This window comes from Lacerta agilis, chromosome 7, assembly GCF_009819535.1.
Source record: "Lacerta agilis isolate rLacAgi1 chromosome 7, rLacAgi1.pri, whole genome shotgun sequence".
Lineage (NCBI taxonomy): Eukaryota > Metazoa > Chordata > Lepidosauria > Squamata > Lacertidae > Lacerta > Lacerta agilis.
In genome coordinates, this window is record NC_046318.1 from 51,671,757 (window position 1) to 51,689,843 (window position 18,087).

Consider the following 18,087-nt stretch of genomic DNA (forward strand, 5'->3'; position numbering starts at 1 on the left):
AGTGTCACAAATTCTTTAAAGCCATTAGAAGGAGGAAACTGGCTAGGGAGAAGGTTGGATCTTTGGACATCAAGGGAATTAAGTGTATGCTAAAGGCGGAATGATCTTGGGCTACTGTACATGTTGATGCATACATGCAGTCACTCTAGCCTATTTCTGATGACTTCACACTGTTGTAGATCAGCCAGGATATTTAGTGTACTCAAAAGTGAGGATGCTGGCATTCCACCACCAATCAGAGTGTGTGTACAACAGGCATAGGCAAACTTGGCCCTCCAGCTGTTTTGGGACTACAACTCCCATCATCCCTAGCTAACAGGACCAGTGGTCAGGGATGGTGGGAGTTGTAGTCCCAAAACATATGGAGGGCCGAGTTTGCCTATGCCCGGTGTAGAATGTTCCTGAAGATGTTGTGGCACCTTGAGAGGGGGATCATTGGAGAGGGCAGTGGGTGCAGCACTAGAAAGGCATGTGCTTGAAAGTAGTAGCAGTGCTGGCCCCAACCCTGCCCTGAAGGAATCATGGACCCCAAGGGTCATCCAATCCAACCTCCTGCAATGCAGGAATCTCAGTGAAAGCATCCATGGCAGATGGCCATCCAACTTCTGCTTCAAAACCTCCAAGGAAGGAGAGTCCACAATCTCCCATTCAATTGTAGAAAGGAGTCTTTCTGGACTGGCCAGGTGGCTTGCAGTTGTGGTTTCTTGGGAACAAACAAGTCTTGGTTAAGCTAGTGGACTGTCAAACTATGGTTAAGCTAAACAAACTGTCCCTTAGTGTTTCGTGCACATCAGGTCAGAAACTTGAAACTAATGTTGTGCCTGGTGCAAGTGACTTGGTTTCCTGGATGATGTTGATAATGATAATTTATTTATATCCCACCCATCTGGCTGGGACATTTGGCTGGTCTGGGTCTTTCCCCTGAAGAGAGTGGCATTGCAGTGGCACATCTCGAAGAGCCGGCGGAAATGGCATCATTCAGAAACTGATCTGCAAGTCCCTCCTGTACATGTGGTAAAAAAGAATGATGAACATTGTGACCTCCTCATCCCATGCCCTCTGAGAGTCAAAGGATGCTATAAATTGGCTATCCTATCTGTCCTATTCAGACAGCAGAGGCAATAGTTTTAAAAGGTTTGGGGAGGCCGTTCTGGAGGGTTGCTACTCCTGACCAACACATCATTTTGCTAGTTCATTGCACTAGAAAATGGAGCAGATGGAGGCAGATTTCAGAATTCCTACTGTGGGTCTGGGAAGCCCACCTCTTAAAGAAGGTGCAGAATACACACAGAAACACAAAAACACCAAGGTCAGGGATTATTGTTTCTAGGTTTGTGAAAACAGAATGGAGACTTCAGGGCATCATGTGGGTTGTTAATCAGATGTTTGCACAGAAGGTGCTAATTACTCTGAAGCCATGAGTTGCAAGTTGCAAGCAATAGTCTTTTCTTATGGGCAGTATTGGGTGTTGATTGCAATCTCACGTGAATGTTTTTTGTTTTGTCCAATAATAGTATTTTTTCCCAACAATTGCTGGGTATCCCTATGTTTTTTAACAAATCATATATAAATGGTGCTACAATTTAATAAAGTAAATTGGTGTACTGTGTATGGTTGGTTTAACTTGGTTGCTTCCTTATTCATCCTATTTTAGATGTTAGTAGGATGAACTGGCCTGTGATCACTTTAAATTTCCTCCTCCTTGGCAGCAGCTGGAAAGCTACCTGCCTTGTGAGGGAGGATGTAGAGAGAGGCAGGAAAAGAAGTTTGTTGGCAAGCAGAGTTAGGAGTGAGTTTATGAGACAAAGCACCAGTGAGAGCCACTTAGCCATGCGAACGGATTTGTTTTTCTACCTCTTGCCACATGGTTTCAGTGAGCATCTGGGGCGGGGCAATAAACGATATCAGGTTTGGACATAATAAGCCAAGCTTCATAAGTCATCCACAAACCATGGCTAATGATTGTGGTTTGTTGGGAAGAAACAAGCTATGGATAAACTACAGTCATACCTCGGAAGTCAAACAGAATCTGTTCTGGAAGTCCGTTTGACTTCCAAAACATTTGGAAACCAAAGTGGGACTTCTGATTGCAGCCATTCGGAAGCCGTGGAAGCCCCATTGGATGTTTGGCTTCCAAAAGAATGTTCGAAAACCAGAACACTCTCTTTTGGGTTTTGATCGTTCGGAAGCTGATTTGCTCAGGAACCAAGGTGTTTGAGATCCAAGGTACGACTGTACTGGGTTGGGTTCACACAATGGAACAAATAATGGTTGATCTAAACAAACCATACCTTAGCATTATGTGGAAAGCAGGCCAGACTTCATGATGAAATTGTACCTTAAACTGTATCAAAATCTGAGGTTTCGTTTCTGGGTGTTTTTTTAAAAAAGTTGTTGAAGTTGCAGAACATGCCATACAGGCTGCATAAATTTATTTTATTGATGCTTAGTATTGGTTTAAGATGTTTTGTCACAGTTTTAGCCTTATTAAATGTTATATTTTGGGCATTAATTTAATTTGGCTGCTCTGCATGCAAGGTCACTTGTCAGGATGAATTTAATTGCATCGTTGAGTAAAACTAACATCATGAACAATAACATGTTAAAACTACTATTAGAAGTGAAAGGTTCAGTTTCAAACAGTTTCTTATTATCAGTGCTAACAATATGGAAGTATAAACGCTGTTAAAACAGTACTTGAACATGTTACAAAAACCACAATATAAAGTTGCCACGAGCCAGCCAAAAATAATACATATGGCATTCAGGAGTGCAGTTGCTAATTGGCTGCTGCCTGAGAAAATGGTACACTTGGCTTCTTCTTAACACTGTTGGTTTGGCTGGAAGCCAGAGTTGGGGTCAGCTTGTTGTGAATGAAGCTGCATGCGGTTAGGGAGGAGTTAAAATGATTCATGTCTTGGATGTTGTAATAAGTTGTGCAGAATGTTCATGGGCAGTTAGATGTAGAAAACGCTTTACCTATATCATTCTTCTCCTTTTCTTTAAAAAATGCCATACAATAAACCTTCCTATTCTTAAATTCCAATCTGTGTTATGTTTATTTAAGTTGGAGGTGATATCTTATATCAGAGTTCATAATTAACATCTTGAGTATCTTTTTACAGATGGAGAATGGAGAGGAAGTAGAAACTGAAGAATTCTATGTAAAATACAAAAACTTGTAAGTAAGCAATAAATTCAGAATTACTTGAAGTACAGTCAACTCCCAACTTACACACATTTAACTTGTGCAAATTCAGCTTTATGTGCTTGGCTGGGGGGGGGGAACAAAAATTAATAAAAAGGGGCAGGCATCCAGGAACAAAATGTCGGCAATCTCATTGCCTTTACACTTACCTTGGAGAGCATTCAGAGGTTCAGGGGAAATGTTCAGTAGCCATGGGAAAGTACATGCCACCTTGGGAGAGTATTCAGAGTCACAAGAAGAGTGTGTTTTGATTATATGTGAGTTTGGCTCTACACGCTATTCCTGGAACGTAACCCCAATGAAAGTTGAGAGTTGACCTTGTATTTAAATTTAATCTGTCATTGTCATCTAACATAACTGTTACTACTGTGCAAACCTTAATCACGAAAGAGTAAACACATTTTTTCACCCATTCAGTTTAGAATTGCTGATCTCTATTTATTTTTTTGCCATCATTTTTCTCTTTAGCATTTTTCGGTAAGTAAGAAATGAATTTTTTTATTTACATTTCTAAAAGTCTTTTTGTTCAAGGCTAGTGCTTCTGTTATGACTTGCAGAGACAAAATTGGGGTAGGGCTCATCACCACCTTATAAATGTTCACAAGGAAGTGGGTGTAAGCATCAAGAGATGCACATTCTGATGGCAGAGGAGACCAGACCAATAGTACATTTGCTAAGCTAGTTGTGTAGTTAACTAGTTGTGGCAGACTAAGATGGGGATACACCTCCATCCACATTCTGTTGCGGCTAGTCATGTAACTGAATGTAACTGGAGCAGGATTAACTCAGGGATCTTGCTCTGCAGCACTGGTGTGATGGAGAATGATTCCACCAGTTTAATGATGCAATACAAGGATCAGTGTCTGGTTGCCTGGGATGTAGTCCACCTCTGTTTCCCCCTCCTATTAAGGGTGTGGGTCATCAGAAGGCTTTGTTTACATTTAGTGGATATGACTCAAAGCCAAATGTGATTGACTGCTCAGTACCTTGATGTTGCAATGTTCATTACATGATCCTCATTGGCTAGGTTGACTACTAAAGTTGCACTTTTCAAAAGCCTACTTTTCACCTAAAGAAAAAAATCACAAAAAGGCAGCATGACATTGGTTTTCTTTGTTTTTGAGAGTCATACCCCACTATTAAGGAAGGATAGTTTACAAACAGATTTAATTAAAATACAATAAAAATAAAATATCAATACAAGTCATTAAAATAAGAATGAAAGGTGGCAGCTCATATTAAGATTTAAAAAGGCTGTTAGATGACATTAAAACATTGGTTGTTATGACTCCATACTCATCTTTTATTATTTGAATTTATTTAAAGCAACTTGCAAATTAAAATTATAATGGAGCAGCATGTTCCGAAATCGGGCTTACAGTCAGTCACAACTCAGGCAGTTCACTAAACACATACTAGATACACTACTGCAAAAGTTAGTTTTGTAAAATCAGATTAAAATCAATTTGTTTACAAGTATTTAAAAGAACTTTAATTCTGTTGAAATACTTGTCTCTTTGATTTCAGTGGGACAAGGCAAATTAACTTTTGTTGGATTATGCTTTTTGTCACAACAGTCCCAGGAATTGTCTGTTGTCGTGCAGGCTTTACAGTACTTTTCTCTGCACAGACTTATGCCTGTGGAAGACCAATGCTGTTTCATGAAAAAATGTACCGTATTTTCCGGCGTATAAGACGACTGGGCATATAAGACGACCCCCAACTTTTCCAGTTAAAATACGGAGTTTGAGATATACTCGACCGCAGATTCTCCACCTGGCGTATAAGACGACCCCCGACTTTTGAGAAGATTTTCCTGGATTAAAAAGTAGTCTTATACGCCAGAATATACAGTATATTGTGAGCTAATTTGATCATAGTGATAATCATCATCATCATTCAGAATGAGTAAAAGAGGAAGACTCCTTGACCCAGTTCATCTATATTCAAATGTGTGTGTTGTGTTTTTCCTCAAAAAATAAATAAGGATGCCTTAAAATGGAGAGATTATGTCCTAATTTGTACACAATTATTTTTCATAAATATCAAACTGTGACTAAATGCTTAATAGCTCGAAAACTGGGGTGTTGCATGTCTGAATTTGTGTTTTCTTCCATTTATCTTTTAGCTCTTACCTTCACTGTCAGTGGGCATCTGTGGAAGTATTGGACAAAGACAGGAGAATTCAGCAAAAGATTAAGAGGTTTAAGGCAAAGCAGGGGCAGAATAAGTTCCTTTCAGAGGTATGCTGGTTTTATTGTTTTAAATTCAGTCTTGCAGCTAAGCCGCAAAGGTTACTGACGAGCATTAAAAACAAACAAAAAACCAAGCCTGGTAGGATCTGGCAGGGAGCTGCAACATGCAAAGGAGAGAGCTTCCCTCCTTGGGTAGTATGCCGGGTGAGGAGGAGAGATGGAGCAATTCATTCCTTCATGTGCCTGCATTCAGTTCCTTGGCATCTATGGCTACTAGCTGAGCACTTAAATACAAGGCTGTTTTAGTTAAGAGTGATGTACTTTACATTTGCATAATTCTTCAAACCTGGTGACAGTTATTTGTGTCTCTGTCATCTCAGTGCTATGTATTGAATACTCAGTTGCTCTTGAAGACTGTTTGAAAGCTGGTATCTGAAGAAGTGTGCATGCACACGAAAGCTCATAACAAGAACAAACTTAGTTGTTCTCTAAGGTGCTACTGGAAGGATTTTTTTTTTTTTTTTGACTATGGCAGACCAACACGGCTACCTACCTGTAACCGTCAGCTGGTTCAGAATGTGATGGCCCACTAGATATTAGGGGAAGCTTTTAGGAACATATTACACTAGTTGTCAGATGTCTTCTTGCCTCCTTGTTCATTTTTTTTGCTGCAAAAATACAAAGAATTGGTTTTAACCTAGAACCTTCAACAGTTTAGGCCCAATGTACCACAGAGATGGTGAGCTCCCATCATGACTTTAATGATGCCACATTTACACTAATTTTAGAGCACTGACATTCTTGATGGGTGACTTTCAGTAATGGAACTGTCCCCACTACATATTCACTAAACCATGCCTGTACGCTTTTTGGAAACTTTGGGGAAATGTCCTAGTCAGGCTGGCAATCAAGGTTTGTAGTTAAGTCTGTATGCAAAGTGGGAAAGTTCTCTGATACTTTGCTATCAGTGAAATTTTACTGGTTTGCTAGTGGGGTTGGAGTTGCTTTGGATACTGGTCTGGACCTTCAGAATTGGGCAAGCTGTACTCTTGACTTAATTCTATGCAATCCATATGTTCCTTTCCCCTTTTATGAAATATTCTGATTGCAGAGACTTAGGCACTGTATGTTTGCCTTTTTGTTTTGTTTCCCCCTCTAATAAATTACACACGGCATACTTCAGTAAACAGGATGCTGCTTGTTCATTTCCAGAAATGTTTGTGCTATTGTGGTTTTTTACAGCAGTGTTTTGACCTAGGGTTTATATTTGCTTTTAGTTATTAATCTCTGTACAAATTAAGAGAACAGCCAGCAACTTGAAGATGGAAATGTTGGAATGTTAAGATTCTCATACAGATAATAGTAACTTGCGGTATTATAGCTACAGGTTTTGCCAGATTCACATTTTGCGTTGTGTAAATTAGCTTTGTCTGGGTTATCTTCTGGCCTTTCTCTCTTTTGTATTAATTTTGCCTACCCTTCTGATGGCTTAAAGTTACATCTGCACTAAAGTTACATCTGCACTAACTAAGCATGAGGGTTTGCAACCCTCGCTTTGATTATTATTATTTTCTCACATTACGTACTGTATTGTAAATTGTGGGTAATTATTCAGATATGACATGCGAGTGTGGAGTTTGGAAATCTGTCATCTACATTTCATGCTTTTATTAAACTGTGTGAGAAACATTAATAAACAAACAGAGTGGATACATTTTAGAATCAAAACAGTTAAAAACCATCATATAAACTACAAGGAAACAAATTACTACAACTAATAGTATTTTATATAGAGAGTTGGATCCAAAGTTCCATGTCAGATGCTCCCACTGTCAATATTTTCCCCAGTATCATTTCTGCACTCAGGGCTTTAAAGGTCACTACCTTTCGTTCGTTTTCGAAAAGGGGGGAGCATCACTGTCACTTTAAATTGGGACTTAATATGCAGTGGCAACCAGTGCAACCAGTACAATACAAGTTTAATATGACATCTTTCCCTGCCTGAAAGAGGTGCATATTCTCCTAACTAGCTATGACACATCAAAACAGACTTACGTCCTACTTATTGATAGCCCAGAAAAGTGCACCCTTTTCACAACTGGGCAAGAAAGACTGAAAATGATTGAAATAAACAGGTTCAGATAGTGCCTGATTTTGTATTTAGTTGTGACCCTTGAGCCATGCTGAAATCATGCAATTTTCTCCACAAGTAGCTAGCAAATTCACCACAGTGGACTGATTAAATTTTTGGTGGAGACAGTCCAGATTTAAAAGGCCATTCACCATCCAAAATAGCTCAGCTGGATAGAACTTTGCAGAGGCACTGGCAGCTGAGAAAAAAGGGATTTCTTCTCAACTGTAGTGATATAATCCTTTAAAAGGGATCTAGGCCATAATTTTTCAGATTTGGCATGAATCAAGAGCATCTGTACTCTAGGCCTCTCTGTTTCATGCACCTTGGATCCCCTGTAAAGCAGCATAGTGAAGAAGTGGAGGGAGGAGAGGATATGTTGAGAGACAAAATCACAGATGAGCCAGGCTAGTTGACATGGTAGCTGCCCAAACTAGTGGGCAAATTCCCCAAAGACCTCAAAGACACCTGTTTCTTTTCATCTGGAGACAGAGCCTCCGTACTAGTCCTGATGGGCAAAGAATGGGTAGAATCTCTTTTGGGGGAAGACAGTAATTCTCACAATGATACTAGTGTCATATAAATACTACCAACAACTACAACTACTGGTTCCAGGCCAGTTATTTTTGCAATACCAGTGTTACTGTGGAGCCATGACATGCTTATCCTGAAGAACTGTGCATGTATTTCAGTAATCTTTAGCCATGTAGCTTAGGTCAATATTATATTCCCATATTGCAGATGAGAATTGCTTAGGTTAAATAGTGTATTTTGAGGTAAAGTGAGAATTGGACTAGGGGCTTCGTGGCCTACACTCTTAGACACTCGTACACCAGCTCTCAGGGAATACTTGAGCACACATCATAAATAGGAAGCTTACTGTTAAGATAGAGAAGGAGAAAAAAGTGAGAATTTTGCAGTGGTCTTTTTATTTACTTGTTCAGGAATAATAATCTATTTTATACAGCAATTACACAACTTCTGTACTTGCTTTTTTATGCCACTTAGCATACATGGCTCCAGTTTTTTTTTTTTTTTTTTTTTTACTGTAAGCTGCAATCTTTGAGAATTCTAAATGTATTGCATGCTATAAGCCTTTTCGATTGCTCATTAGTGAATTGTAATTTCACACTTCATTTAAAATATTCTTAAACATTCTCACACAGTAAAAGGTTTCACACAGTAATTAAGAGGCCCAGTTAACAAAGTCTGAGAAGTCTGATTCCCTCACGGGGAGCAATCTTACTGAATTGTTGCATTTCAATTAACATGTTGACATTTGTCAAATATACATAACGTATTACTGTGGCCCCCATTTTTTTTGTTATCTGAGAATATTTGCTAATAGAAATTTCTGATATTCTATTTATGCTTTTCCCCCTTAAACAGATAGACGATGAACTTTTTAATCCCGATTATGTTGAAGTTGATCGAATAATGGATATTTCACATAGCAAGGATGATAATGGAGAGGTAAGGGAACCTGACAGAAATGTGTATTTATGAAGTAGCTCTGTAGAAATAATATTAGCAAGATGACATGCTTTAGTTTAGCTTGTTGATCGATGTTGCCATGTTGGTCACAGAGATTGATATACTTAATGGGGTTTGTTAGTGTATAGGTATAGAAGTCTAAATTATAGAGAAGCATTCAGCTTGAAAAATCCGTTTCTTCACTAGTCAAAACATTGCCTTACCTGCTTATTTATATTACATTTAATAGTGGTGATAAGAATATGCCAAGAGAGAAAGCAGAATATATGTTTTTATGGGGACAAGAAACAGAGGAAGACTATTTCAATTTGAGCACTGTTTTTTCCATCTAATAGCACTGATCTTTCTAGTTATAGGATTTCATTATTACATTTTTTGCAATAATAGTATTGCATGTCTTATTTGAATATTTTTGCTCTTTAGCTTATAAAAATTAAGTTTCACAAGGTAGAATCTTATTTTGCTAAGGAACTACATGTGGCAATATATTAAAGTACCAAATATTCTCAAATTTAGAAACAGCCCGTTTTTCTTTTTTAGTGTTTTTCTCGTTTAATAATCAATGCAAGCATTTCTTCAAGTCCTGCATTATATGGTAGCCAAGTAATTGTTAAAATAAATGTCAATTTAATCCTCATGGTATGTAGATGCCAGTTAAGGAGGCTTTGGGCAATGAACTAAATATTTTGTTATTCCTTTATAACCACTTTCCTTGAGCTACATCTCTTTTTAAAAAAACCCCAACTCTGGTGGGTTATTTTAAATAGAAGAGCAAGTAGTTTTATAAAGGAACTATTAACCTTTCTTTATCACTGTTTATTTAAAAGTGTACAGCTATCAACAGCTATTGTCTTAATTATTATAAGTTGCCTGCTGGGAAATTTTTGTTTATAAATTTATGGGGAAATCTTTTAATTATTTGTATGGATTTTCTTCAAAAATATTTTTGTTTTGAAGTGAAAAAATTACAATACAATAAAAATGTTGCAGTTTCATGATGAAATACTAATATTGTGTCAACATATCAGCCACTTTGTTGTTGAACTGTTTTTGTCACTGGTAAAATGTTAATAAAATGCATTGAAATGAGTCTTATTGTAAATCTTATTCGGTCTGCAAATTTCCAGTATAGTTATGCTTTGTTTCTCACTTAATCTCATTTTTCTTTCCTCATTAAAAACAAAGCCTGTGACTCATTATTTGGTGAAATGGTGTTCACTTCCATATGAAGACAGCACATGGGAATTAAAGCAAGACATAGACCAAGCTAAAATAGAAGAATTCGAGAAGCTTATGTCCAGGCAACCAGAAACAGAACGTGTGGTAAGATTTGGCTCTGAATAGATGGTGTTACTTAAAAATAACATAATAATGTGGTTTTGTAAATCACTAATGTGTTTTGCTGTATTTGAAACAGGAGCGACCTCCTGCTGATGACTGGAAGAAGTCAGAAAGTTCCAGGGAATATAAAAACAACAACAAACTCAGGGAATACCAGTTGGAAGGAGTAAACTGGCTTCTTTTCAATTGGTACAACACGTACGTGTTATAACTTCATTGTAAAAGAAGAGAATGAATAGCTTGTAATTGTTGAAGTTTAACATACACCACTATTTTAAAATGTGATTATTTTAAATGTCCCAACTATATAAAATAGCAAATTTTACGATGGAATATATGTGTGTGTCTTTTGCATGCTCATAAAATCTAGAGATTATTTTTAAAACATACTTTTATAGTAACAACTTCCTTATTTTGAAAGAATAGTATTCTTTCCACATTCAAATAAGCAAAGCAGTTGCATTGTGTGAGTTCCATTTTTTGAGAACTGAACATTATTTATTTATTTATTCCAGGCGAAACTGCATTTTAGCAGATGAAATGGGATTGGGAAAGACTATCCAATCTATTACATTTCTCTATGAGATATATTTAAAAGGAATCCATGGTCCTTTTTTGGTTATTGCCCCATTGTCCACAATCCCCAATTGGGAAAGGGAATTCCGTACCTGGACAGAGTTGAATGTTGTTGTATATCATGGGAGTCAAGCCAGCCGAAGGACCATTCAGTCGTATGAAATGTATTTCAAAGACCCACAGGTAAACGTTTCACTCTAATAATAACAACATATGACTTCTTTCTTATATACTTTATTCTGGGTCATTATCCTCTATTATTTAAGGTAGACACGGGCAGTCTAGGGCCACATGTAGCCCTCTACCTTATTGTATGAGGCCTTGGTTGTGCCCCCTATTTCCCCCTTTTTATTATCCATTCCTTCTGCCCCACTGTGTAATCGGTGTGTGTGTGTGTGTGTGTGTGTGTGTGTGTGGAGAGACAGAGAGTTGCATATGTGAGCTCAGCCATGGAGCATGGCAGCAAGAGCAGCGTAGCATTCTTCAGAAAGGTGCTCTAACCTTACACCCCATATTCAGGCCTCCAGGCTCATGTATGTGCCTACCCCTCTGCTTTCCATAGCCTCTCTGAACCACACCTCTGGGTGCTGCACATAACAGAACAAATTGCCACTTGGCAAAGAAGGCAGACATGGCGCAGTGTGCCAGGAGGACAGAGAGCCCAGAAGAAGGCAGGCATGAGCAGGGGAGTGGTTAGAACAAGCTCATATCTCTTCTGCTTCTGCAGATTTTAGCTCATGTCTCTTGTCTCTTATCTAGTTCCAAACCTATTCTATCTATGCCATATTCTTACAGCTTTTTAGAAAGTGTCACCCAATGTGACTTCTCAGCTGATTTGCCTGAGAGCTCTTAACACTGCATAGTTCCGTTGCAATACACTGTCCTGTTTCTCAGTGAGGTCCAGCATTCAGCATATTCTGTTCATTCTAAATAACATACTGTTGCATTTACACTTGATCTTAGTCAAAAGGCTGAAAAGCATCAATCAGTACCACATGAATATATTTGGTAGATGATAATAGGTAACTCTGAATCATTTTCAGTGTTGTGTTAACTTGATAAAATACTTTCTGTACTTTTAGGGCCGTGCAGTTAAGGGGTCATACAGATTTCATGCCATCATCACTACGTTTGAAATGATTTTGACTGATTGTCCTGAGCTCCGTAACATTCCATGGCGCTGTGTGGTAATTGATGAAGCTCACAGGCTGAAAAACAGAAACTGCAAACTGTTGGAAGGGCTCAAGATGATGGACCTGGTGAGTACTGATACTCTCAAAGCTCCAAGAGATGTCTGTACAGACCATCCCATTAATCAGATGGGAAAGTGGGTTTATGTTTCAGATGGCTTTACTTCTGTTCTTCTCTTTTTCAATATAAAATTATGAAAATGCAGAGATCAATTAACAAAAATCCTTTTTCATTTAACATGTTGTGATAAGAGCTTTCTGTGCTCACTCAAGCTCCAAAATGCTGTGAAATTGCAGCTTGCAAGGGTCAAAGATGCATTATTTAGGCAATATGGATATGCTATGGTATCCTATGTTGTGAATAGTTGAAGCTTCACCACTACCTTAGAGGTGGATGACTGTCAGTGACAGATGAGTAGACCTGTATCACTTAACTTGGAAGAATATGCAGCTTCAGAGTTCAGGATTGTATACTATTCCAGAGTCTTTATTTCTTGCAGGAACACAAAGTGCTTCTTACAGGTACTCCATTACAAAACACTGTTGAGGAGCTCTTCAGCTTGCTTCATTTCTTGGAACCAACTCGTTTTCCTTCAGAAACCACTTTCATGCAAGAGTTTGGGGATCTGAAAACTGAAGAACAGGTAAATCATCCAATATTGATTTACTTCACTATATGGAACAATTGCTGATTGCTGCAAAACTTGTGTGGCTTTAAGCTTCTTCAGAACCATTTTCTCTGCTCCCACATGATCACTTAAACAGTGGGGGACAAAGCCCTCCTGGAAACCCCTGAAACAGTCACTGGTCCAGAGTGGTGGTGGGCTGAGTGAAGTATGCCAGGGGGTAAATATCCTCTGAAGGCTGACTAAATTTGTAGGCTGTTCAATTTGTAGACTGAGGATGCCTCAGCATGCTTAGCTAATCTCAAGTACTTGAGCCTGAGACTCATTCCAGAGGAAAGGAAGTAGTATTTGAACATACTTATCTATGCAAAGTATGATACTGAAATGAATTATAAAAACAAATTAATTAACTTTTGAAAAAAGGAATACAACTTTGAAAAATGTCAAGGAAATTCTTGATAAAAGTGAACAATTTACAGAACATTTCTCTTTGGCTTTTATTTTAGAATACTAAGATCCGCCAGTTGTTGTTGTTGTTGTTGTTGTTGTTGTTGTTATAAAGCAAATTAAAAACCAAGAACCAGTTTTCATTAAGAACTAAGAACAGGAGACCAAGTAGTCAAGTTGCAGCTTCAACTGGAGGGTACACTCTGTGGGTCCAGTATCAAACAAGATTGAATTCTGGTGACCTTTGCCATTGATTAGTGCTTTTCCTGTTGCTTTCTGGAGATGCCAGCAGTTATAGCAAGCAGTTATAGCAGGTGGCCAGTAGAAGCTTTCCTGTGCTCTATATTTGCCCTTGACCTCTGCAAGACTAGGGGGAAGCACACCTCACTGCTGACCTTGCTAACAAATTAAACCATAATGAAAAGAGAAAAAAGAACTTCCACCTGCAATGAGGCATTCTTAGCTCTGTGAAATATTTGACAGTCCATTGACTGGAATGCCAAACCTAATCCCCCAACACCTGGTTTAATGTTTGTTTGTTTGTTTGTTTGTTTGTTTGTTTGTTTGTTTGTTAGTAAGTCACTTTGGGTTGCCTTGGGGAATATAAATTGACTAACCAATTTAATAAATACTAATAATTTCAGTATCTTACATTCCAATATAGTAAACAATTATGCAGACCTATGCAGAATAATATGACATATTTACTTGTTTATTTGCACATAATAATTTAACATTGTGATCTATTTGTAACCCATAGAACTTGCTTCCACATCACATGCTTACATAAGAAAGAGAACAAAAATAAACTCTATAAGTTAGAAAATCTTTCCTGTGCAATCATGTTTAATAGCACAGCATTATATCTGCACAATGGTTACCTTTAAAAGCAAGGCTAGAAACTTAGGCAAACCCTCCTTTAAGCTAGTCAGGGTTAGCACCCATGTAAATGTGACACTGCACCATAATTAGTGCATACCAGGGAGATCTCTTATTTTCTCAGACAATTTGCTTAATTCAAACCGGGCTAGAATTCCTTCCAGGAACCTTTCTTGAGGCAGTAAACGGGAGACTAAACAACACATAAAGTGTACCTTCCATAGATTCACAATCATTTATACAGGAATGTCATTTGACTAGAGTGTTTTTATGTGTCCCTTTCAGAATTTCCACTGTTCCTGCTGCAGTTACTTGTAGAGCCATAAATTCCTTTCTTAATTACCTAAATGTTAAATCATACAAATAGGTTTCTGATTATAGAATGTAAAGAAAAGGTACCACAGAAAAAGTGTTATTAATTATATGTAACAAGTGTAACTGAATTTGCATAGACAAGGAAAGAAAGGAAGGAAGATGATAATTTGAGGCAACTGTACACTCCCAGTCTTCTAATCTTAGTTGGGAGATGAATCATTAATCAAACTAATAACAAGTAGTGCAAAGTTTAAGTATCATATGAAAAGTTGAGGAAAGCATTAACAAGTGAAGTTTACCAAAATTATGAATAGTGCTAGGCACTGGAGTTGCTAATAACGTTTTAATTTATTGGTGTATTAGCCAAGGTCACATCAGTATAATGCCTAGAGTTCCATCATGGAAGACAGGCAGGAAATCTATAAACAAGTGGTGGGCCATGAGCATACTTGAAAGTTGTTGCTTATATTCTGACACTGCCCTCTGCCTACAGTGAAGCCATTGGTGTCAGCACAGGACACTGTCTTTAGCAGTGCTTGCCATATGACAAAAAGTTATAAATGTTGTGGTCCATCTGGCTCCCACTGTCTAAAACTTTCTGATATCACAAAGAATATTTACACTGTGGGGATAGAACCAAAATATAAAAGAGTGTGCAAGATTATTATTTTAAACGTCATTCATTTATTTAACTAGGTGCAAAAACTCCAAGCTATCTTGAAACCAATGATGTTGAGACGACTCAAAGAAGATGTTGAAAAGAACCTTGCACCCAAGGAGGAAACCATAATTGAAGTTGAATTGACAAATATTCAGAAGAAATACTACAGAGCCATTCTTGAAAAGAATTTCACTTTTTTGTCAAAAGGTGGTGGTCAGGCGAATGTACCTAATCTCTTAAACACTATGATGGAATTAAGAAAATGCTGCAATCATCCATACCTTATCAATGGTAGGACTGACTTTTTTTTTTTTTTTAAGAAAACAATGAGGGGAGTTTTGCATGTGTGAATAAAAACTAGAAAGCGTTTTTCAGTTGAGCACTAAGCTGAATATATTTTGCTAAATTTTCCCTTTGCATTTTAGACCAGAGCATCAGAACCTAGGCTCCTCTAACTCTCAAAACACTAAAAGGGTAATAGGACAGGAATGAATTCTCAGAGCTCGAGACAGCAGCAATAATTTCTAGCTATGTGAGATTGATTAGATCTACTGCAATTTACATGCACATCCTCATGCATTGGAAACTATGACTGCACTGAGGCAGGACTCTGTAGTGTCCTAGGAGATGCTGTGTGGCTTCTTTGTGACATGATGTTCACTGATGGAGAAAAGGACAACCCCGTCTGTTCAGTCATGACAGAAAAAGTGTAGCAGTTGAGAGACTCACCCTTCTCCTTACAGTACTGGGGAAAATTCAGCCTTCACCACCATAGCTAACAATCTACCACAGCTAGCCATCGGTGGCTACCATCCTGATCCTATTGCTATTGTGGTTGCAGGTGTCAGGATCCCATTTCACTTTGATGTCCAGCTAGCTTCCCACAGCAAGTGCTCACTTAACTCAATATTTGCCTTGCTTAGAGGCTGCAGTCAATGAGGATGCTGAGTGGAATTTCTCTGTTTCTACTGCAGAAGTGAGCTGCATTCTACACTGGGAACTGAGTCAGGGTGACAGCAGACTGGGGTTGTGCCCAGGATAGATGGGAAAAACAGACATACTTTAGCAGAGAGCTGCTGTGAAAAGGAGCATGGAAAATACTGACATTGCTCTTGAGGTGGGGAGGCTGCAGAGACCATGCCTGGTCAGTACACATTCTGTGTATGGACTGGAAATACAATTCCTCATTACTGCAGTTTTGCAGTGTAAAATACATTGTGGGATTGCAAAGAATTGCAGGGTTATGGTGATAGAATAAACAATGGGGAAATCCCCACAGACCATTCAGGTTTAGGATGTGGCATTCATCCTTAAATCTTCCAATGAATAGAGGATTTGAAGGTGTTTAACTCACGAACCATGCATCAGGCACACAACCCCCAAATGGGACTACTCTCTTAGTAGCTTAAATAGCCCTCGCTGGGGGTGGGAAGTGCTTTTATTGTTTAGTCCCAATTAACTACCCACCATGATTTTTTATTAAAGAAAAGATTCAGGGGTGGGGTGTTGCATCCCTAATTCCAATTTCCTTTTCTCCATTCAGACCTAGAAGGAAGGGAGGCAAGTGGAAGGCTAGCCAGCTTACTGAAGTTTTGTGCTTATGCTCAGCCTTCATGCTGTTCGTACTCTCAGATTTGGTTTTACCCCTTATTTAATTTTTTAGCCATTTTTTTTTAGTATTTGCCTGCCTAGTGCTACCCAATAAATTATACAGTGGTACCTCGGGTTACATACGCTTCAGGTTACAAACTCGGATAACCCAGAAATAACGCTTCAGGTTAATAACTTTGCTTCAGGATAAGAACAGAAATTGTGCTCTGGCGGCGCAGCGGCAGTGGGAGGTCCCATTAGTTAAAGTGGTCTTCAGGTTAAGAACAGTTTCAGGTTAAGAACGGACCTCCAGAACAAATTAAGTACGTAACCAGAGGTACCACTGTATGTTTGAGCAGAGATTTAAATCCTTGTTCCAGCCTTGCTACACCACACTAGCCATTTAAAGAGTTTGATATGGTACAATAATAGAAACAATATTTCAAAAACTTGTATACCATTTAATCACATTCCTCCCTAAGTGAGCTGTATATGCAACCTACCCTTGCTGCTCATCTGTTACTAATTCCATCAGAGTTGTAGGGGAGGGAAGCTGGCTAGAAACACTTTCTCTGAGCTATGAAATGTTTTTTATCCCTCTGTAGGCTGAGGGTTCCTGAGGTTTGAGTTTTATAGCCTGTTGCAAGTGGCATAAGTCTCGCTCTGAAGCTTGACTGAACCCGGTTAGAGCACATAATCGTACCTACTATGTGGCAGTGCAGGCTACGAAGAAGGCTCATTTTTCAGCATGCATTGCAGCCTCTAGTAGCTGGCCAGTGGAGTTATTTGGGACAGTCTGGAGCTTACTGACTCCCACTGTGGGAAAGAAACCTCTGGAGCATTCGAGGACCCACTGTGACCAACCGGCAACACACTTTGAGGTAGCTCAACTTCAGAGTGATCTTGACTCTGCACTTGCTGCAGCCCCAGTTGAAGTACTCAGTGCCAGAATTGATAATGTGTTGTGGGATTGGTTTCAGTTTATACAGTCAGCTGATGTGGACAAGGTGCTTGCAGCAATATGTTTTCAACCATGTGCCCTCTTGACCCCTGTCCCTCCTGTCTTATTAAATCTGACGGAGGGGGTCTGACTGGTTGGGTGCAGAGAGTGGCTAATGTTTCACTACGTGAGTCAATAATCCCTTCTGCCTTGAAAGAGGTGGTGGTATGGCCACTTCTAAAGAAACCAGCTTTGGACCCCTTGGACCCTGAATGGGGTTGCACCTCCTCAGTCTGGAGGTACTTCTGGAGGCAGCTTCTCACTGGAGGCCCAGGTAGCCTCAGTGACTAGAAGCACCTTTACCAGCTGTCACTGGTATGACAGCTAGGGTCGTTTATGGGATGCAAGATCTTGGCTACAGTACTTCCAACATTGCTTGCTTCAAGTTTGGATTACTGCAGTGTGCTCTGTGTGGGGCTTCCCCTGTGCTTGTT

At 38.9% G+C, this 18,087-nt stretch overlaps 1 protein-coding gene across 1 annotated transcript in view; it reads left to right on the top strand.

Annotated features, from left to right (window-relative positions):
* Positions 1-18,087, top strand: part of CHD7 (chromodomain helicase DNA binding protein 7) — a 140,566-nt gene that overhangs the window by 91,360 nt on the left and 31,119 nt on the right. The window contains 9 exon segments of the mRNA XM_033155291.1: positions 3,126-3,181; positions 5,337-5,451; positions 8,924-9,007; positions 10,214-10,351; positions 10,446-10,567; positions 10,885-11,128; positions 12,028-12,204; positions 12,636-12,779; positions 15,099-15,354. Of these exon segments, the coding sequence (XP_033011182.1) occupies positions 3,126-3,181; positions 5,337-5,451; positions 8,924-9,007; positions 10,214-10,351; positions 10,446-10,567; positions 10,885-11,128; positions 12,028-12,204; positions 12,636-12,779; positions 15,099-15,354 (1,336 nt within the window).